The sequence below is a fragment of the Salmo salar genome, chromosome 13 (assembly GCF_965601325.2).
Source record: "Salmo salar chromosome 13, fSalSal1, whole genome shotgun sequence".
Taxonomy (NCBI): domain Eukaryota; kingdom Metazoa; phylum Chordata; class Actinopteri; order Salmoniformes; family Salmonidae; genus Salmo; species Salmo salar.
In genome coordinates this window covers 80,517,933-80,541,093 of record NC_138303.1, presented here as the reverse complement: position 1 = coordinate 80,541,093, position 23,161 = coordinate 80,517,933, and the positions used below count along the sequence as shown (strand labels likewise).

The following is a 23,161-nucleotide window of genomic DNA, read 5'->3' as shown; positions in this document are numbered from 1 at the left end:
ATTTTACGTCAGTTTGCGACGCTGATGCTGCCGCCTGTCGTATTCAAGATGTCTTCCAAACGATAGGCTTATGGCTTAGCTTGTTTTTAGATCGTTTATTTTATTTACATTTTTCGTTAATTTTGCGTATTAGATGGAGAACGGTGGCTTATCATGAAACTCCGGACTCAGTATGACAGGTACTTAAAGCCTTTTTGCTTGCATTGCTAATGAAATGACATACCGTTAGCCTAGCTAGCTGACAGAGAATATTTGTCACTTGAAGTCTAACGAACAATATACAGTTAGCTATAGTAACTGCCATTAATCTCATCAGTGTCAACAGCCTCTATTTGCCAAAGAGCTGTCAGTGTCAATTGTAATGTTGATCAGACAGCTTGTCACACAGTTATGTTTCGCTAGCTAAATGCTACAAAACGTTAGCTAATTGTCACTACTTATGTAAACAAAAGAGAAAACAGTTGTTAGACTGGTACAAAAGTGGGTATTGATATAATGTTACTGGTGATAACACAGTCCTTAATCTCTGACTGTAATTTAGCCAGCCCAAGTAACATTAGTTAGACTGCATTACAATGGTTTAACGTTATTAAGCTGTCAACAACAACCTGTAGCTTGCTAGTAGGGGAGTAGCCTAGTAGTAGGTGGCCGGTGATATGCGCAATAGTCGGTTGAACGCGGTGTGCAACCTAAATTGTACGAAAATCCGAAAGTGATGGTGGAAAATTATGTTTTAAGACACATATTTTTAAGACACAGTTTTTTTGGTCGGCTTGCCATTAAATCTAGTTAATTAAGAAAAGTATGCTTTGTAGCCTGAATGGAGGATGCTTTATGTACGAGCTGGTGCACGGGGGACACCAGTGTATTACCGGGAAAGCACATACATTCGAGATGATAGTGCAGATCTAGCTGCCACTAGCAGCTGTCTAGGCTAGTAGGGGAGAGTGGGTTAAGTTTAGCGATTTTTTTTTTACATTCAGCATCACTCCATCACGGGGAATATAGTATTATTTCTAACAACGATATCTACATATATTTCAGGATGTTGTGTATCCCTGGAAATAATCAGAATTAATGTAAACATTACAGTTTTGAGAACATATCTTGTCATCAACTTACCCCGCTCTCGTCAGCTAGCATCTGCACATTATAACTAGGCTATATCCTCTTGTCTCTCCTCTTTACCTCAAACAATTTATTTGTTGAAGGAGTGATTCCAGAAGAACGTTGAAATCGAGGGAATCACCAACTGTGATGCAACCTAACTCCAGCGAGGTGGGTGCCCATCAGGCAGGAAATGGCTTGTCCCTGACTATACAGCCAGAGCTACTGACCAGGACACCAGCAGGGGCGACCGGGGGCTCTGTCATCCCAGAGACCAGTGATGAAGTCCGGGTGCCTATTCTCTCCAGCGGGCCCGGGGAGCCCAGTGGAGGAGGAGGGGCGTCATCCCGTAGGTCCAGAGCCAGTTCCAGAACCAGTTCCCACTCCCATTCACATGGTGGGGGACACCAGCACTCTCACAGTGAGCCCAGTGAGACAGACCCAGCTGATGCTGATCTGGAGTCAGGGGAGCCCAGCACCTCGTTCTCAGAACTGCGCTACCTCTTCCGCTGGGTTCAGAAGAGTCTTCCTTTCATAATCATCCTCGGTGCTAAACTAGTCATCCAGCATGCCCTAGGTAAGTGTCAGGTAATAATAACATATACAGTCAGGAACACTTTTCTATTTATCTAGTAAGGTTCATTTACATCTCTTCCATGACTTTGTTGCAGGTCTAGTTGTTGGAGTTGGCTTGTTTACAACTTTTCTTTATGCGAATAAGAACATTCAAACCCAAGTCTTTCTTCAGGTAAGTCACTAACGAAGAAAATATATAGTACCAGTTAAAGGTTTGGACACACCTACACATTCAAGGGTTTTCCTTAGTTTTTACTATTTTCTACATTGTAGAATAATAGTTAAGACATCAAAACTATGAAATAACACATTTGGAATAATGTAGTAACCCAAAAAGTCTTAAACAAATCAAAATATATTTGAGATTCTTCAAAGTAGCCACCCTTTGCCTTGATGACAGCGTTGCATACCCTTGGCATGAAGAATGTTTTTCCAACAGTCTTGATGGACGGCCACTAGCCTAGTGGTTAGAGGGTTGGGCTAGTAACCGGAAGGTTGTGTCGTGTCTTTGGCATCATTAAACTGAAGACTTAGTTTATCGAATCAATTCTCTGTAGTTATTATTACGTGATTAACTAATCAGGTAAATGTAATTAACTAGGAAGTCGGGGCACCAAGGAAAATATTCAGATTACCAGGTTATAGTTTTCCTCTAATAACTTTCAGATATTTTAATATCTGATCAATTAGTCTTCTAATTAATTATTTATTCTTTACCTCACGTTAGTCTCATTCCAAACGTTGTAAATTGTTGGTTATCTGCACGAACCCAGTCTTCACTATGAGTCATCCATACATCAATTGTCTCAATCATTTATTTATTAACTAACTAAATAATCACAGAAATGCACATACAAACAAAGTAGATATGGTTACAAGGAAATGATAGGGGATGTGCCCTAGTGGCTAAACCGGCATGGCGGCTTGGTAGACAAAAGGGAAGTGGATGTAGACTGAGAAAGGCGGGAATTACGCAAATGAATCACTACACACTTGATAATTCTAACAATTGAAATGCTAATCCTTTGCATATGAAGGCTCACTCATTCGGGAATAATTGCAATCAATATATATATTTACGCTCAGTGTGTTGTCGTGATCTCTGTTGGAAAGTTTGTTTCTGTTGGAGAGTTTGTCCGCCCTCTCTCTCTGCCGTGTTTAGAATAGATAGTTCAGAGTAACATTCAGCAATGTTGTTATAGAATAGATGTTTCGGCGGTTGTCGGCCTTCGCATTCACGGGTACATAATTTCTAGCTGCAGACTAGTAATTAGTATCGAATAGTAGCTCTTCTGTCAGATCGATAGTCTCAGAGTTTAACCACGTGGTATGGTTAAAAGATTCAGCAATCTACTCAAACCTTAACTCCCTCTGTAATGAGGTACTGGTCTAGTCTCAAACCTTAGCCCTCTCGTAATTGAGGTAAGCTTGGTCTGAAGAGGATTTTTGTAGGTGGGGGTTATATTCGTAACAGTAGAAAGGGGCTGTCCCATGACGCCAGGTCAATGTCTGTGCTCATGGGGCGGGCCCATGACCTAGTTAACCCCAAAGAGAATTGGAGTTTCCTTCATTAAACAGTTTATAATCACATCACATAATTTCACAAATAGTTTCATATTTACTCATTCATTTTATACAACAATTAGATGCAAGCCCCACAACTGAGACTCTTGTATAAACAGAGTTATGGTAATGTGGCTGTACTGTCTTTCATGAGGTCACCAAATTGTATAAAACGGACCAGTTCGTAGCTGGCTACTTCACCGACCGTTTATACCATCTCGAGAACATGGATATTGTTCAGTTCTTAAGTTCTGTGATGTGGAAGAAGTTCCTTTGTTCTCTCTATGATAACTCACTCTATACTCTGGCCATAAAGAGAGAGAACTCCTCTAGGAATTTATGACCTGCTCAACAGAGCCTGGGTGTAGGGGGAAGAGAGAGAGGTGGCGAGAGAGAGAGGGGGATGGTGCAGAGAGAGGGGGATGGTGCTCGCTGCACCCAAAGAGGGCCACGTCATGACAGTTGCAAGATCGAATCCCCGAGCTGACAAGGTAAAAATCAGTCGTTCTTTCCCTGTTCCTAGGCCATCATTGAAAAGAAGAAATTGTTCTTAAAGGTAAAAAAAAAGGATGTTCCCACATATGCTGAGCGCTTGTTGGCTGCTTTTTCTTCACTCTGCAGTCCAACTCATCTTGAACCATTTCAATTGGGTTTAGGTCGGGTGATTGTGGAGGACAGGTCATCTGATGCAGCACTCCATCACTCTCCTTCTTGGTCAAATAGCCCTTAGACAGCCTGGGGGTGTTTTGTTATTTGTTGAAAAACAAATAATAGTCCCACTAAGCGCAAACCAGATGGGATGACATATCGCTGCATAATGCTGTGGTAGCCATGTTGGTTAAGTGTGCCTTGAACTCTAAATAAATCACCGACAGTGTCACCAGCAAAGCACCATCACACCTCCTCCTCTATGCTTCACGGTGGGAACCACACATGCGGAGATCATCCGTTCACCTACTCTGCGTGTCACAAAGACACGGCGGTTAGAACCATAAATCTAACATTTTGACTCATCAGACCAAAGGACAGATTTCCACTGGTCTAATGTCCATTGCTCGTGTTTCTTGGCCCAAGCAAGTCTCTTCTTCTTATCGGTGTGTCCTTTAGTAGTGGTTTCTTTTCAGCAATTCGACCATGAAGGCTTGATTCTCCTCTGAACAGTAGATGTTGAGATGTGTCTTACTTGAACTCTGTGAAGCATTTATTTGGGCTGCAATTTCTGAGGCTGGTAAGTGAACTTATCCTCTGCAGCAGAGGTAACTCTGGATCTTCCTTTCCTGTGGCGATCCTCATGAGAGCCAGTTTCATCATAGCGCTTGATGGTTTTTGCGACTGCACTTGAAGAAACTTTCAAAGTTCTTGAAATGTTTCTAATTGACTGACCTTCATGTCTTAAAGTAATGATGGACTGTCGTTTCTCTTTGCTTATTTGAGCTTTTCTTGCCATAATATGGACTTGGTCTTTTACCAAATAGGGCTACCTTCTGCATACCTTGTCACAACTCAACTGTTTGGCATAAACACATTCAGAAGGAAAGAAATTCCACAAATTAACTTTTAACAAGGCACACCTGTTAATTTAAATGCATTCCAGGTGACTACCTCATGAAGCTGGTTGAGAGAATGCCAAGAGTGTGCAAAGCTGTCATCAAAGCAGCTTTGAAGAATCTCAAATATAAAATATATATATATACATACGCTTTTTTGGTTACTACATGATTCCATATGTGTTATTTAATTGTTTTGATGTCTTCACTATTATTCTACAATGTAGAAAATAGTACAAATAAAGAAAAACCCTTGAATGAGTAGATGTGTCCAAAGTTTTGACTGGTACTGTATATTCTCAATTTATACATCAGTGCTTTAATTTATACTCAAATCTGAATCTGATCGTCTTCAGTGTATTTCTCCTCAGGATCGTCGGTCAAAAATAGAGTGCGTATGGCTGCTCCTCTTCCTGGCGTCCTCCACATTTCTGCTTTACTACACATTTCTCACTGAGTCACTTTACTATTGGTAAGTTTCCCCTTACTTTACATGCTCACAGCAGACTAGAATATAATAAAAATAATAATACGCAATATGTGGAAATTTGCCTTTGGCTTGACAGCGTGGTATGATTAATAAACAAAACAGACAAACATTAAAAACATCAGGACTGGGAGCATAATACGTAATCCACATCCTCTTTCCCTCTCTCTCTTTCTCAGCCTAATTTTCCTGAGCCCAGCTGTTGAGCCCCTGGGTTTCTGGGAGGTCCTATGGGCGGTGGGCGTCACCAACTTTATGCTCAAGTTCTTCTTCATGGGGTTCAAGTGCCTTATCCTACTGCTACCATCTAACCTGGTGACATTCAGAGCCCAGGTAAGCAAGGAAGGATGCTCTCTCTCCCTCTCCAGTTGTTTGATAAGGCCCAGCTGGGCTCGTTGGCTAAAAATCTACTGGCCTGAACAGAATTTCTAGTGGCCTGGATATGGTGCAGTTAAAATCAGGGCCTAAAACCAACATTTAGTCCACCGCCACTGTGGCAAATAGATCAAAAATATCTAGCCACTCATACATTTTTTTTTTTTTTTACTAACCAAAATATTTTTCTGCAATAATTACAAAAAAACAAGAACAAAAACAGATGGACATGCTTTGTAATGTTTCTCAAACAATAAATGTATTACTAGTAAGTAGTGATCTGGTATATTGCAAAAAAAAAAAAAAAAAATGTGACCTGAATCTTTTAACCAAAATATCCTGCTGTCCCTTTAAGGGTGGGAGGTTACCGTGGCAATGAGGGAATTCAAGCAAGCCATCAGTGACAGTGTGCAGATATTTGTTCGCTAGCAGTTGAGGCAAACTCAAACATTGAAAAACAACCTAAGTGTAAATGGCCAAGAAACACACAAGGACAAAGTCTCACTTTAGTAGACTTTCAAGGAAATTAGACCATATCAGGGACGTCACTAGACATTCAGATCATCCGGGGCTCAACCCTGAAGACCTGGGGCTGGATCCTGTGCGACTGAAATGAAGCGCCCCGCACATTAGCAGTGAACATTTTGCAGAAACATAACGCTATGTTTCATATCTCGCTGCTTTCTTCCATGCTCTTTACTCTCCTGATGCCAAATAATTAACACTTCTTAAAATTAATTCAATGGAATAAGGTGTCAATAATATATTTTTTAAATCTATTAGCAAGTACAAAATACAAGTGCATAACTATATCGTAATTCTCCATGAAGAAAAATTGTTGAAAAAAGTATATAATTTTGTTGCAATGTTTTCATAAACCATGTCCAATATTTTATTGGCAATAAAAAAAAAGCCTCATGTTGATGTTGGTCACATTACTGCTAACTAATGTGAGCTAGTCATGCTCCACGCGCTGTGCAGTTCCAAAATAATAACGCAGGCACCAAATACACTTGAAAATCTGTGGTAATAAATCACAGATTCCAAGGTCAATTAGCTACAGGACAATATTTATACCTACAAAAAACAAATGGAACCCCTGCAACACCCCTGTAGTAATAACACTTCACAATTCTACACACATGTACATACTAGCATGCAATCATTTCTCCAACTAAATATTCACAATGTTTGCAAGTTGTATTACACAGTACTAGGATGTTAGTCCATCCATAAAGATTAGACATTTCCCAAGTGTGTTAGTATGTATATCTTTGTCAATTGCCATGATGCATTCTATTTTGGGTCACTGGCCTCCTAAGCCAGGTATGTAGACGTCTTAATGTACTGAAAGATCTCTCATAGCTGTTAACTGGGATGGTCAGCGCGGGCCTGTATGATTGCCTTCAGTGATGGGAACATATCAAGGTGTAACAATTTATACACACAGGACATGTCAGAAGTGGCATCTTGAGAGGAATATGCCTTGTTTGTCTTGTGTTGGCCTCCCCTCTCTCTATGTTCTCATGTGTTCTCGCTCTGTCCTGTCTGCTCCCCTCTCTTCCTTGCTGTCTAAAGTACTGCTTCCCTGGATCTCCTATATTATTACAGAGACGGCATAGTATCAGTGCCGTAGCAATATGGAGTATTCTGAACACACACACAGAAGCAATATACTGTACGCGCACACACAATATGAACAACAGGCATATAATGTTTACCTGAATTGAGCTAAAGGTCAAATCTGGGATCATTTCTGTTCCTTAATGATATTAGCAGTTCACTCAATCTTAAACCTGATTAACATTCAACTGTCTTACCCTTCACTAACCACAATACCTGTGTACTCTCTCGCTTTGGCAACAAAATCGAAATGCGTGCAACCATGTGGCAACACATCTTAGATTGTTCATCTGTAAGCTATATTTCGTCTCCAATGTTTATTGAAAACAAATACATTTGCACAATGACCACTTGTTGTCTCAAATACATCATTACAGTTGTTGGTTAGGTAGTTAGCAACATTTTTTTACATATTTGCATTGACATGAAATCAGTCAAAACACCTCAAAACAAGACATGGTATCAAAAACATGCTGAAATAAGCCACTTACCCAGCTAGCAATGAGGAATCGGCCCAGACGCGGCCCTCTTCCGGGGGGCAGGAACTGATTGAATCGGCCCGGTGTCAGCCGACTTTGCCGGCATCTTTCCAGAATCCCCCCCAGAAGTGGCTTGATGCAAATTGTAATAAATGTATACAAAATTACCAAATTTTAGTAATTTTAAATATTACTATTATACATTTACTGCATACAAATTGTACCCACCCATCCCCCCAAAAAAGGTGTCGGAGGAAACACTGTACACCTGGTGACCGTTTCAGCGTACGTGCGCCTGGCCCGCCACAGCGCGATCCCGGCTGGCCAAACCCTCCACTAACTCGGACAACTCTGGGCCAATTGAGTGTCGCCTCATGGGTCTCCCGGTCGCGGCTGACACGGGTATTGAACCAGCATCTGAAGCAACGCAGTTTGCACAGCGATGCAGTGTTTTAGACTGCTGCGCTACTCGGGAGGCTCCATCCTCAAAGTTTTTAATGCCTATCAGTTGCCTTGCACAGAGTATCAAAATACTAAATTACTACTTAAACAGGAGTCTTAAAGAATTTAATACAATTAAAATGTATATTTTTTGATCACAGAAACAATGAGAAAATATGGAAAAATAAATCATGAAATGTTAATTATATAAAGCAGCCCGTGTAATCATCTGCCAGAGAGTAGCCCCAATCGGCCCGAGCCCCAAGTAATACATTTGGGCCAGATAACTCTCACCGGAATCGGCCCGAGCTCAATCCCCGTATCCTAGCCATAAGTAATACTGCCTAAGGCGGCCCAGACTCAGCCCACATGACGTCGGCCAAGTCTGACTCTTAGCCGAGTGCCCCGACTCTCAGACGGAATCGGCCCAGATCCACTGCGCTAGCTGGGTATGATTCCCCATGTGGCAGTGTCATTCTTGCTAGCAATCTGGCCATACAGAATCACAACAGGCTGATTTATGCCCAATGGAAGTGTGCACATTGTTTTCGTGACGTTGTCACCCAACCCATCTGCAGTGCCTTGCAAAAGTATTCATCCCCTTGGCGTTTTTCCTATTTTGTTGCATTACAACCTGTAGTTTAAATAGATTTTTATTTGGATTTCACGTAATAAACATACACAAAATAGTCCAAATTGGTGAAGTGAAATGGGAAAAAAGTTCTAAAAAAATTCTAAAAATAAAACACGGAAAACTGGTGTCTGCGTATGTATTCTCACCACCTTTGCTATGAAACCCCTAAATAAGATCTGGTGCAACCAATTACCTCCAGAAGTCACATAATTAGTTAAATTAAGTCCACCTGTGTGCCATATAAGTGTCACATGATCTCAGTATATCTACACCTGTTCTGAAATGCTCCAGAGTCTGCAACACCACTAAGCAAGGGGCACCACCAAGCAAGCGGCACCATGAAGACCATGGAGCTCTCTAATCAGGTCAGGGACAAAGTTGTGGAGAAGTACAGATCATGGTTGGGTTAAAAAAATATATATCAGAAACATTTAACAGAGCACCATTAAATCCATTATTAAAAAATAGAAAGTATATGGCACCACAACAAACCTGCCAAGAGAGGGCCACTCACCAAAACTCACGGACCAGTCAAGGAGGGTATTAATCAAAGGCAACAAAGAGACCAAAGATATCCCTGAATGAGCTGCAGAGCTCCACAGCGAAGATGGGAGTATCTGTCCATAGGACCACTTTAAACCGTACACTCCACACAGCTGGGCTTTACGGAAGAGTGGCCATTGCTTAACCTCTTGGGGCTATGTGGGACGCTAGCGTGCCACCCGTGGTGCACCCTATCAACAGCAGGTGCATTTCAAGAGCGGCAAATTTGAAACCAAATAAATGTCAAAATTCAAATTTTTCAAACATACAACTATCTTACACCCTTTGAAAGATAAACATCTCCTTAATCTAACCACGTTGTCCGATTTCAAAAAGGTTTTACGGCGAAAGCATAAAGTTAGATTATGTTAGGAGAGTACATTGACAATAGCTGTGTGTAATGTTTTGTCAATTCAAAGACAGGCGTCACCAAAACCATAAAACCAGCTAAAATGATGCACTAACCTTTAACAATCTCCATCAGATGACACTCCTAGGACATTATGTTAGACAATAAATGCATTTTTAGTTCTATCAAGTTCATATTTATATCCAAAAACAGCGGTTTACTATGGCGTTGATGTTCAGGAAATCGTTTCCCTCTAATAACCGGCAGTCAAGTCAGCACCACAAATTAAATAATTAAAATTAGAAAACATTGGTAAAATATTGTATTGTCATTTAAAGAATTATAGATTTACATCTCTTGAACGCAATCAACTTGCCAGATTTAAAAATAACCTTACTGGGAAATCACACTTTGCAATAATCTGAGCACTGCGCCCAGAAAAATACGCTTTGCTATACAGACAAATGGCCATGTTGGAGAGATCTAAAATCGAAAATACTATGTAAATAATCCATTACCTTTGATTCTCTTCATCAGATGTCACTTCCAGGAATCCCAGGTCCATAACGAATGTAGTTTTGTTCAAAAAAGCTCATCATTTATGTCCAAAAAGCTCCGTGTTCTTAGCACATGATCTAAGCCAGCCGGACTTCTCGTCATGAACGAGGGGAAAAAATATATTTACGTTCGTTCAAACATGTCAAACGTTGTATAGCATAAATCATTAGTGCCTTTTTTAACCAGAACATGAATAATATTCAAGGTGGACGAATGCATTCTCTTTTATAACGTATTGGAACGAGGGTACCCAACATGAACTCGCGCGCCAGAGTCTAATCGGCCATCACCGTTCCAAAGCTCTTGTTCGGTCAGATCTCACAGTAAAAGACTCAAAACACTTTGTAAAGGCTGGTGACATCTAGTGGAAGCAATAGGAAGTGCCAAAACATTAATCAACCCCTGTGTGTTTCAATGGCATAGGCTTAAAGGTAATTCAACACATCAGGTATCCACTTCCTGTCAGAAAATGTCTCAGGGTTTTGCCTGCCAAATGAGTTCTGTTATACTCACAGACACCATTCAAACAGTTTTAGAAACTTTAGGGTGTTTTCTATCCATATATAATAAGTATATGCATATTCTAGTTACTGGGTAGGATTAGTAACCAGATTAAATCGGGTACGTTTTTTTATCCAGCCGTGAAAATACTGCCCCCTAGCCCCAACAGGTTAAAGAAAAGAATAAGCAAGCACGTTTGGTGTTCTCCAAAAGGCATGTGGGAGACTCCCCAAACATATAGAAGAAGGGTACTCTGGTCAGATGAGACTAAAATTGAGCTTTTTGGCCATCAAGGAAAACGCAATGTCTGGCGCAAAACCAACACCTCTCATCACCCCGAGAGAACCATCCCCACAGTGAAGCATGGTGGTGGCAGCATTATCCCTTGGGGATGGTTTTCATCGGCAGGGACTGGGAAACTGGGCAGAATTGAAGGAATGATGGGTGGCGCTAAATACAGGGAAATTCTTGAGGGAAATCGGTTTGTCTTCCGGAGATTTGAGACTGGGACGGAGGTTCACCTTCCCCTAAGCATACTGCTAAAGCAACACTTGAATGGTTTAAGGGGAAACATTTAAATGTCTTGGAATGGCCAAGTCAAAGCCCAGACCTCAATCCAATTGAGAATCTGTGGTATGACTTAAAGATTGCTGTACACCAGCGGAACCCATCCAACTTAAAGGAGCTGAAGCAGTTTTTCCTTGAAGAATGGTCAAAAATCCCAGTGGCTAGATGTGCCAAGCTTTTGATACATACCCCAAGAGACTTGCAGCTGTAATTGCTGCCAAAGGTGGCTCTACAAAGTATTGACTTTGGGGGTGGGGGGGTTGAATAGTTATGCACGCTCAAGTTTTCTGTTTTTTGTTGTTGTCTTATTTCTTGTTTGTATCACAATAAAAAATATGTTGCATCTTCAAAGTGGTAGGCATGTTGTGTACATCAAATGATACAAACCCCTCAAAAATCAATTTTAATTCCAGGTTGTAAGGCAACAAAAGAGGAAAAATGCCAAGGGTGGTGTTTACTTTTGCAAGCCACTGTATGTAGCTAGATGCTAATAATTGTATTGTAAACACACACAATCTATTCACTTACTCCTGCAAATACAACAACCATCTCTATGTTTGCTGAGCTGCATCTTAAATTCATCTTCTATAAATTGGAAAAAATGTAAACTCAGCTAATTGTAGTTGGTTATACTCTCATAAAATTTGCTAGGTTGCTAATGAAGCAGCACTGCTAACTAGACTGGGTCGTCCCTCACGTTTGTTAGCTTAACGTTATCTGTCAGTGCAGCTTTTGAGTCAACATGTTGAAATGTAAGTGACTCGAATCAGGCTTACAGTGAGGTCAATAACTATTTTATTTATTTGACCTTTATTTAACTAGGCAAGTCAGTTAAGAACAAATTCTTATTTTCAATGACGGCCTAGGAACAGTGGGTTAACTGCCTTGTTCAGGGGCAGAACGACAGATTTGTGCTTTGTCAGCTCGGGGATTCGAACTTGCAACCTTTCGGTTACTAGTCCAACACTCTAACCACTAGGCTACAAGAAGTGTATCTTTAATCCTATGTATAACACTTGTATCTTTCATCAATGTCTATGATGAGTATTTCTGTAATTTGATTTGGCTCTCAGCAATTTCACCGGATGTTATTTGACAATGCATTACTGGACATAACGCGCCAATTTAAACTGAGGTTTTTGGACAAAAAGAGGGACATTATTGAACAAAACAAACATTTATTGTGTAACATGGAGTCCTGGGAGTGCCACCAGATGAAGATCATCAAAGGTTAGTGATTCATTTAATCGCTATTTCTGACTTGTGAGTCCTCTCCTTGGCTGTGAAATGTTTGTATGGTTTCTTGTGGCTAGGCGCTGTCCTAACATAATCGCATGGTGTGCTTTCGCCGTAAAGCCTTTTTGAAATTGGACACTGTGGTTGGATTAACAAGAAGTTTATCTTTAAAATGGTGTATAATACTTATATGTTTGAGGAATTTTAGAACAACAGCAAAGGACCTTGTGAAGATGCTGGAGGAAACGGGTACAAAAGTATCTATATCCACAGTAAAACGAGTCCTATATCGACATAACCTGAAAGGCCGCTCAGCAAGGAAGAAGACATTGCTCTAAAACCGCCATAAAAAAGCCAGACTACGATTTGCAACTGCACATGGGGACAAAGATCGTACTTTTTGGAGAAATGTCCTCTGGTCTGATGAAACACAAATAGAACTGTTTAGCCATAATGACCATCGTTATGTTTGGAGGAAAAAGGGGGACGCTCGCAAGCCGTAGAACACCATCCCAACCGTGAAGCACGGTGGTGGCAGCATCATGTTGTGGGGGTGCTTTGCTGCAGGAGGGACTGGTGCACTTCACAAAATAGATGGCATCATGAGGCAGGAAAATTATGTGGATATATTGAAGCAACATCTCAAGACATCAGTCAGGAAGTTAAAGCTTTGTCGCAAATGGGTCTTCCAAATGGACAATGACCCCCAGGATTAAATGTCAGGAATTGTGAAAAGCTGAGTTTAAATGTATTTGGCTAAGGTGTATGTAAACTTCCGACTTCAACTGTATATATAGTGACACGCAGCAACACTGCCTGGCTGAGGAGCCGTGGGCACCGTGAATGAAGTGCTGAAGATTAATTTTTAGAAGCGCTGCTCACAGGCATAAAATGGTCCATTGACGTCACCAGACCTTGCTTTCGGGGCTTTAGCCCCAAATTATTTTGTCTCAGCCCGAGTCTTTTGCCCTGCTGGGATGGTTTTAAACAAGCTAGGCTGCACTGCGTTACACACTGCAATGAATACTCTAAACATGACCCTGCCCTGCCTTGCCTCTGCAGCAGAGTTAACTCTGGGTCTTTCTTTCCGGTGTCGGTCCTCATGGGGCAGTTTCATCATAGCGCTTCATGGTTTTTGCGACTGGACTTGAAATGTTCTGGATTAACTGACCTTCATGTCTTAAAGTAATGATGGACTGTCATTTCTCTTTGCTTATTTGAGCTGTTCTTGCCATAATATGGACATGGTCTTTTACCAAATAGGGCTATCTTCTGTATACCAACCCTACCTTGTCACAACACAACTGTTTGGCATAAACACATTCAGAAGGAAAGAAATTCCACAAATTAACTTTTAACAAGGCACACCTGTTCATGTAAATGCATTCCAGGTGACTACCTCATGAAGCTGGTTGAGAGAATGCCAAGAGTGTGCAAAGCTGTCATCAAGGCAAAGGGTGGCTACAGTGAAGAATCTAAAATATATTTTGATTTGTTTAACACTTTTGCTTACTACATGATTCCATATGTGTTATTTGATCGTTTTGATGTCTTCACTATTATTCTACAATGTAGAAAATATAAAACATTTGGAAAAACCCTTGAATATGTAGATGTGTCCAAACTTTATGAATGTATTTTATTTTTTTGTTTCACCTTTATTTAACCAGGTAGGCCAGTTGAGAACAAGTTCTCATTTACAACAGTGACCTTGCCAAGATAAAGCAAAGCAGTGTGACAGAAACAACAGCACAGAGTTACACATGGGATAAACAAATGTACAGTCAATAACACAATAGAAAATATATATACAGTGTGTGCAAATGTAGTAAGATTAGGGAGGTAAGGCAATAAATATGCCATAGTGGTGTAATAACTACAATTTAGCATTAACACTGGAGTGATAGATGTGCAGATGATGATGTGCAATTAGAGATAGTGGGGTGCAAAGGAGCAAAAATAAATAACAATATGGGGATGAGGTAGTTAGGTGGGCTATTTACAGATGTGTACAGTGATCGGTAAGCTGATGCTTAAAGTTAGTGAGGGAGATATGTCTCCAGCTTCAGTGATTTTTGCAATTTGTTCCAGTCATTGGCAGCAGAGAACAGGAAGGAAAGGTGGCCGAAGGAGGAGTTGGCTTTGGGGATGACCAGTGAAATATACCTGCTGGAGCGCGTGCTACGGGTGGGTGTTGCTATGGTGACCAGTGAGCTGAGATAAGGCGGGGATTTACCTAGCAAGGACTTCTAGATGACCTGGAGCCAATGGGTTTGGCAACGAATATGAAGCGAGGGCCAGCCAACGAGGGCATACAGGTCGCAGTGGTGGGTCTTCCCTGTAGCTCAGTTGGTAGAGCATGGTGTTTGCAACGCCAGGGTTGTGGGTTTGATTCCCACGGGGGGCCAGCACAGATTGTATGAAATGTATGCATTCACTACTGTAAGTTGCTCTGGATAAGAGCGTCTGCTAAATTACTAAAATGTAAAATGTGGGTAGTATATGGGGCTTTGGTGACAAAACGGATGGCACTGTGATAGACTACATCCAATTTGCTGAGTAGAGTGTTGGAGGCTATTTTGTAAATGACATTGCCGAAGTCGAGGATCGGTAGGATAGTCAGTTTTACGAGGGTATGTTTGGCAGCATGAGTGAAGGAGGCTTTGTTGCGAAATAGGAAGCCAATTCTGGATTTAATTTTGGATTGGAGATGCTTAATGTGAGTCTGGATGGAGAGTTTACAGACTAACCAGACACCTAGGTATTTGTAGTTGTCCCCATATTCTAAGTCAGAACCATCCAGAGTAGTGATGCTAGTCGGACGGGCGGGTACGGGCAGTGATCGGTTGAAGAGCATGCATTTAGTTTTACTAGCATTTAAGGGCAGTTGGAGGCCACGGAAGGAGTGTTGTATGGCATTGAAGCTTGTCTGGAGGTTTGTTAACACAGTGTCTAAAGAAGGGCCAGAAGTATACAGAATGGTGTCATCTGCGTAGAGGTGGATTAGAGAATCACCAGCAGCAAGAGCAACATCATTGATATATACAGAGAAAAGAGTCGGCCTGAGAATTGAACCCTGTGGCACCCCCATAGAGACTGCCAGAGGTCCGGACAACAGGCCCTCCGATTTGACACACAGAACCCTATCTGAGAAGTAGTTGGTGAACCAGGCGAGGCAGTCATTTGGGAAACCAAGGCTGTTGAGTCTGCTGATCAGAATGCGGTGATTGACAGAGTCGAAAGCCTTGGCCAGGTCAATGAAGATGTCTGCACAGTATTGTCTTTTATCGATGGCAGTTATGATATCGTTTAGGACATTGAGCGTGGCTGAGGTGCACCCATGAACAGCTCGGAAACCAGATTGCATAGCAGAGAAGGTACGGTGGGATTCGAAATGGTCGGTGATCTGTTTGTTAACTTGGCTTTCGAAGACTTTAGAAAGGCAATGCAGGATAGAAATAGGTCTGTAACAGTTTGGGTCTAGAGTGTCTCCCCCTTTGAATAGGGGGATGACCATGGCAGCTTTCTAATCTTTAGGGATCTCAGACGATACGAAAGAGAGGTTGAACAGGCTAGTAATAGGGGTTGCAACAATTGTGGCAGATGATTTTAGAAAGAGAGGGTCCAGATTGTCTAGCCCAGCTGATTTGTAGGGGTCCAGATTTTGCAGCTCTTTCAGAACATCAGCTATGTATATTGGTTCCTGACTTCCCTGAAAAGTTCCATATTGCGGGGGCTATTCGATGCTAATGCAGTACGCCGCAGGATGTTTTTGTGCTGGTCAAAGGCAGTCAAGTCTGGAGAGAACCAAGGGCTATATCGGTTCTTAGTTCAACATTTTTTGAATGGGGCATGCTTATTTGAGATGGTGAGGAAAGCACGTTTAAAGAACAACCAGGCATCCTCTACTGACGGGATGAGGTCAATAATCCTTCCAGGTTACCTGGGCCAGGTCGATTAGAAAGGCCTGCTCGCTGAAGTGTGAAGATGAATGTGCAAGTAGAGATACTGGGGTGCAAAGAAGCAAGATAAATAAATAAATAAATACAGTATCTAAGGCAAGTTGAGCGGGACTGAGGGCTCTACATTGAAATAAAACAATAAGAACTAGCTGAGACAGCAGTAGACAAGGCATATTGACAGAGAGAGGCATAAAGAAATCACAGGTGTTGATCGGGAGAGCTAAGACAACAACGGGTAAATGGCGATGAATGGGCAGAGGGGGTAAGTTAGATACATACAGGACCTAAGTTCGAGGCTGGGGCCGACAGAAAAAAAAAAAAAAATGAGGTACCGTGTTATTGAAACAGTCCAGGGGGCATCAGCTATGTAGCCGAGTGATCATAGGGTCCAATGAACAGCAATAGGTGAGTCAAGGAGCCATTCGGTAGTCACTACTACGCTAGACGAGCGGGAGACATGTTGTTCAGAAAGCTAGCAGGCTGGGGATAGCAGATGGGTCTTCGGCGACATCTCAACGGAAAACCTGTTGAGACCACATCGGGCGATTTACGTCGGCAGACCAGTCGTGATGGATCGGCGGGGCTCCGTGTCGACAATAAAGGGTCCAGGCCAGTTGGCAAAAGAGGCATTGTAGCCCTAGAATTAGCTGGTATATGGGCCTAGCTCGAGGCTAGCTCAAGGCTAACTGGTGCGTGCTTCGGGACAGAGGCATTAGCTAACAGTAGCCACTCGGTTGCAGACTGGCAGGTATTGTCCGAGCTAAAGGTGAAGACCGGTAGCCGTGGCTAACAAAGACTAGTAGCTAGTTAGCTGGCTAGCTCCTGATGGAGGTTCCAGTTATAAGGAATAAAAATAGCAGATCTGTACCACATTGGGTGAGGCGGGTTGCAGGAAAGTATATTTAGTTTGTAGATAGATAGAAAGTGAGATTAGAATATATACAAAAAAACGACTATTTACTCGGGATAAGACAAAGGCGAACACGTCCGACTGCTACGCCATCCTGGAATGATAGGTTGGCAGGCATTGTCTTTGTATTCAGCAAGTAAAAGGCTACATTTTGTTATTTTATTTAGAAATCTGTGTAATATAATCTAGCAATGTAAGTCATTACTCTATTCTTTAGAATTACATTAATTGCATTCTCTTTTGTTTCTAAAGTATGTCATTTTGGGAAGAATTTTTTTACATCTCATACGTTTCAAAAGAGATATTGCGCTGGTTCAATGATGTATATAAACCCTGGATTGCATATGCTATGTATTGGCCATTGAGAGGCTTTGAAGCCACCGGTCGGCCATATTGGCACTCCCCAGTAGGAGCAGTTCTCCATAGGAATGAATGGAATTCTACATTATTTCAATTAAACGTTTCAAGGACAAAATTACATGTATTTAAGTATTTGTTGTTGTTGTAGTGGGGAGAGTAACATTAGCCATCTCAAAAAAATTATACTTTAAGGAAAACTATTCAATATACCTTTTTATTTTTAGCTCACATAATATAATTTAAAAGTATGCATTAAGGTATCTGTAATAAAATAAATGTGGCAAAAATGAATGTAGACAATAATACATTAATTTATATAGCTCAGGATTTCCGTAAGCCGGTAATAGCCGGCTTTTGGACAATTTAAAAACTATGTCAAAAAATAATTCTCACCAGCCAATTGCTGGGAGAAGAAGAAAAATCCTATTCCCATAATGCTTTGTAGCCTATTCATTGACGGAAATACCAGTTGATGTAAATACATTTGACTCGTCATGGTTTGGGCTCCTGAGTGGCGCAGCGGTCTAAGGCACTGCATCTCAGTGCAAGGGCTGTCACTACAGTCCCTGGTTTGAATCCAGGCTGAATCACATCCGGCTGTGATTGGGAGTCCCATAGGGCGGTGCACAATTGTCCCAGCGTCGTCCAGATTTGGTCGGGGTAGGCGTCATTGTAAATAATAATTTGTTCTTAACTGACATGCCTAGTTAAATAAAGGTTAAATAAACAAACAAAAAATGATAATCGCTCTATGGGTTAATTTGCATAATTTTGTTAAATTAAATGTGTATATTCGTTATTTATCACACACGCACAGCATATAGATACAGAGCATTTAGGCAGAAAATCTGTCAGACAGCGCTTTGATAAGCCCAATCATTGCGCAACAATTGTAAATGCAATCGTGTGTTTTTTAAAAATAGCTTTTTTTTCTCAACTGGTAATTGAAGCATGCTTCCTATTCGCCATTCATATGCATACTGTAGGCAACGGAAGGCAGGCTTCATCAGCGCGTCACATACCACTTTGCAATGAGCTGGAGGCAGTATGCATTTTGAGAACATATAGCCCTTAATTGTTTGAAACATTAACGTTTTACTACATATTATGAGGCATGTTTTACCTTGCTTCAAAGTAGTCTAGGCAAAATCCGTCCATATCCGTGGAGGCAATTATTTTATAAAGACTTCCACATGCCATTGAAACCAGTAGCTTATTTATCTCATGTTCTATGGTTTTCAACTTTCTTTGATTGTCCGGTAGCCAAATGGACATTCTCGCGTAGCCTACTGCCTTGTGTGCATTGCTGCGCTAATAATGTTAAGAAATAATAGTTTATCAACATTTTAAGCTAAAGGTTCTGATCTATTACATCAGACTCATTGCTTTAAAAAAAATATGTATATAGGCTAGGCCTACTGGTTGTATGAATCTGGGATCTATCGTCCCACAACTGTTCAAGAGTCTGTTTGGGCTATTTCATTTTCGACAAGCTGACTAATAGAATAGGTCAACTTTTTTACTATGGGGGATAGTAGATTGACATTGGCTCATAGGCGGCCTGTCCATAAAGCTAGGGGAAGCTATGCTTTCCCTCAGTAAATGTAATTAAATTGCCAAAATGATATAGCCTAATTAGCTTACTCCTGTCAATACAGAAATAAATAAAATCATTCAAAATAGGCTACCAAAGCATTATTTGGCCAGAGAGGATCATTAGCTTCCACTAGCCTTTAAAAAAAAAAGATGGATTGTTTTAAATCACATTGCCTACAGTCGGAAGGAAAGGCTGCACACGCTGCAAATACCAAATGGATGATTGTTGAGTTACGACTGTCTGTGTTCAGAGGCCCAGGCAGGCATATCGCAATATTTCAAAATTCAATTGTGGAAAAACATAGTTTGGAAAGCAAAGTGCTATTGCTGTTAAGAGAAAACAATGAAAAGACTAATGTCTTTTAGTTATCAAAATTAGCAATTGAACGAACAACAGTCGGCCTATAGTCTATCTTATTGGCACCAGAGGAGAGCATCGGTCATATCCCTAGTGAGTGCACACTGCGCATATTCACTCTTTATCATTGTTGGGTCAATGCCACTTAAAATGTGTTTTTGGACAGTAATTTACTAGTGATTTTTCTGTTCTTTACTCATCTGGTTGGCTGAAGAAAAGTAATGTGGACAGTTATTCGAACTTCTTCAAATTTCGTGTTAAGGACACGTCATTGCATCCTGGACTTGCATGTTCTGTTAAGATGAATTACCAAAATGTAAATGTGTTTTCTGTCATTCTGAGCACTGTGGGTGGACGCCCTAATCATGTTGCCCACCCAATGCATAGGCCTATTGGTCCTGTAAATTTCTCAAATGTCCAGTAAATGAAAATGCTGCCATTCAAATGTCTGGCACCACATTTTCATAACCGAAAGCCTGCTATACCCTGCTAAGCATCCAAAATATTTTTTACAATGGTGGGGGAGTGCTACGATGGAGGTGAGGTGGCATCAAAACAGAGCCCCCTATTAGTCATCTAGTGTATATATAAATCAAGAATGCTAGGTGTTTATTTTATTTTTTTGTAGTTTTCCTTTTGCAGACTATCAACAGTAGCCACTAGCCAGCCTATTGTTAGTATGTTCACTGTTGAACGTTTTACTTTTATGAATCAATTTCCCTTAAATGAATAAGCTCAGTGAGTGGATTGATGAGTGCTTCTTTTTACTCTGGACAGCTTGCGTGTGCTGTGTGAACACGCCAATTTATGTACTGCTCCAGTGCTCGAGAAGATGTGACTCGCGAGGAGCGTTGTTGAATGAACAGCCAATCATATTGTTCAAATACAAAAAGCCTGATTTTTGGTGTGATCTTTCACCATTTTGGAGGGGATCAACGGTGGGAAAGCATTGATTCACTCATGACTTGCTGTCCCCAGGGGCGGTGGTACATGCTGATTGAAGAGGTGGGCCAGGTGTACCAGTCTGTGGCCCCCATCCCCCTCTGGTTCCGCTACCTGATCACCTACCAGGAGGTGGATGGCAACACTGGCCTCACCCTGGGAGTCCTGCTGGCTCTGGTCTACTTCATACTCAAGGTGGCTGACCTACAACTGCACCACATATCATGGATCAAAAATGGATGCTTCAAAATGGCTCATTTAGCAGAGGAAATTCTTTGTTATTTGCACCTTTTGTTTAAATGTACTAAACTATTTTTCAATTCAGCTTTTAGGATTGTATGGACAGTGGGGGTCTTTCCAGAAAACTGTGAGGCTATTTCTCAGTGGCGAGGTACAGTACTTTAAATAGATCAACATGTCAACAATGTTCTTAGTGGTGGTATGTGGGTTGACTGACAAGTGACTACTTGTCTTGAACATGCTGAAAAGCTTGTTCATGTATAGATCATGTGAGTATAATGTGGACCCTTGTAAGGAGTTTGGATCTGTGTTGTTTGTTGACTGTGTGGGTTGGTAACATGTGTTGTTGTTCCTCCTCAGCACACGGGGGCAGCAGCCACCAGGAGCCAGTGCAGTGAGGCTGGGGACATCTGTCCTATCTGTCAGGCAGAGTACAGGAACCCTCGAGCCCTCCTGTGTCAGGTAAGACACACCACCACGTTACTGCAGAATAAACATCGCAGACTTTTTGTACTTTTTTACTCTTTAACCAGTTACCAGACACTAGAAACCTGGTATCTGAGGCTACACACACATACAGTACTGCCTGTATGTGCTTTACTGTAGCATGGTTTGATTGAGGATGCTTGTTTTATTTTCTCTCTCTCAATAACAGCATATTTTCTGTGACGAGTGCATTGCTCTGTGGTTTAACCGGGAGAAGACGTGTCCACTCTGTCGCACGGCCATCACAGACAAGGTCCACAAGTGGAGGGACGGGGCCACCACACCTTACCTCCAGATCTATTGACAGAAAGAGATGATGGAAAGTGGAGAGCCTATGACTTATGGACACTGTTTGTGATGTGTGAATGACAGTTGTATTGACCGCAATACTCCACTCCTCATTGGCTTGTGAAGCTGATGACCATACTGTTCCTCCATTCATTAAGGGCTGTGCCCACTTCTTGCCAACGTAAGGTCACATAAAATTTGGGATTGGGATGCATTCAGCACCGTGGCATGTTACTGCAACTCCCTCTCCAACCATCACTTTTCTACACAACTAACTGACTGACTGAAGCTGGTTCTCTCTCTGCATGGCCCCTTTTGCTATTTTCAGTTCATTTTATTTACAAACATTTATCTTTTCTTATCATGATCTGATTTAATCATATGTTTGTTTTGACGGCCAGCCTAGAAGAACAGAACAGACAGCCTCTGGCTTTATTAGACAGAGCTGTCAGGGAATAGCCTGATCCCAGATCAGTTTGTGCTGTTTTGCCAACTCCTACCTTTATTGTCAATGTCATGACAATGACTATAGGGGGTGCAAGACAGCACAAATAGATCTGGCACCAGGCTAGTCAGGGAATACCTGGAGGTTTCTTCTACCTGTAAATAGGGGTGGGTTCATGAGGGATATTTAAATTGTAGTAGTATTTTAATCAGATGTATTATGTCTCTCCCTCCAAAGTTAGAACAAATGTGGATCACACAAAAACGTGTTATGTTTTGTGTTTGGTAGATACCCAGTCTTTCAAACACTTCTCTCTTTGAGTTGCAACGGTTCCAACATGTTGCAAAGGGATTCCATTCTGTGTCTGATAGAGGCAGTCCGGATAGACAGAAGTGGTTAAAGAACAAAATGTACTCAACAAGTTGAGAAGCAATTACAAACACAAAGGTTGATGATATTTAAAAAGTTATTAATTTGGGGGGCTTCTTATTTTTAGATTAAGTCTGATATCTCTGCTTTTTAAGATTTGTTTTCCAGATGACAAATATGCAACACAACTAAGATTGTTGTGAGATTGGTTTGATCCATAAATTATTTTTCTAAAGTGATGATGCAGTTGCATTCTTCCACTCTGGTTTTTAAAAGGATGTATCTATTTTACTACCATATTTCATTATGTAGTGAAATCATTTCATGTTTTTCTTCCATAAAGTCTTTCCATCAACAAATTAAATAAAATATAAAATGTTTTTTTTTATTATTATTATAGCCTACTAATAATTGGCCCTGAGCATTTACACTCATATAATAATACACAAACCTGTTTAAGCTTGTTATGAACCAACTTTGTTTTTCAGTTATTTACAACCTATTTGTCTTTAGAATGAAGTGCAGAGGTCTTAGGGACACACAGAAAAGCATCAATCTATCCTCTTCCTACCATCCATTGGCTGTTCTTAGTATTAACTATTGTCCCATTTGGACTGTT

At 41.1% G+C, this 23,161-nt stretch overlaps 1 protein-coding gene across 1 annotated transcript; it reads left to right on the top strand.

Annotated features, from left to right (window-relative positions):
* rnft1 (ring finger protein, transmembrane 1) lies at positions 1 to 22,109 on the top strand. Its single transcript, XM_014137887.3, has 9 exons — positions 1 to 179; positions 1,212 to 1,684; positions 1,779 to 1,855; positions 5,165 to 5,265; positions 5,460 to 5,613; positions 20,751 to 20,909; positions 21,040 to 21,105; positions 21,315 to 21,416; positions 21,610 to 22,109. Exons 1-9 carry the CDS (start codon positions 154 to 156, stop codon positions 21,742 to 21,744), a joined length of 1,293 nt encoding a protein of 430 aa, XP_013993362.1. The 5' UTR covers positions 1 to 153; the 3' UTR covers positions 21,745 to 22,109.
* The last annotated feature ends 1,052 nt before the right edge of the window (positions 22,110 to 23,161 follow it).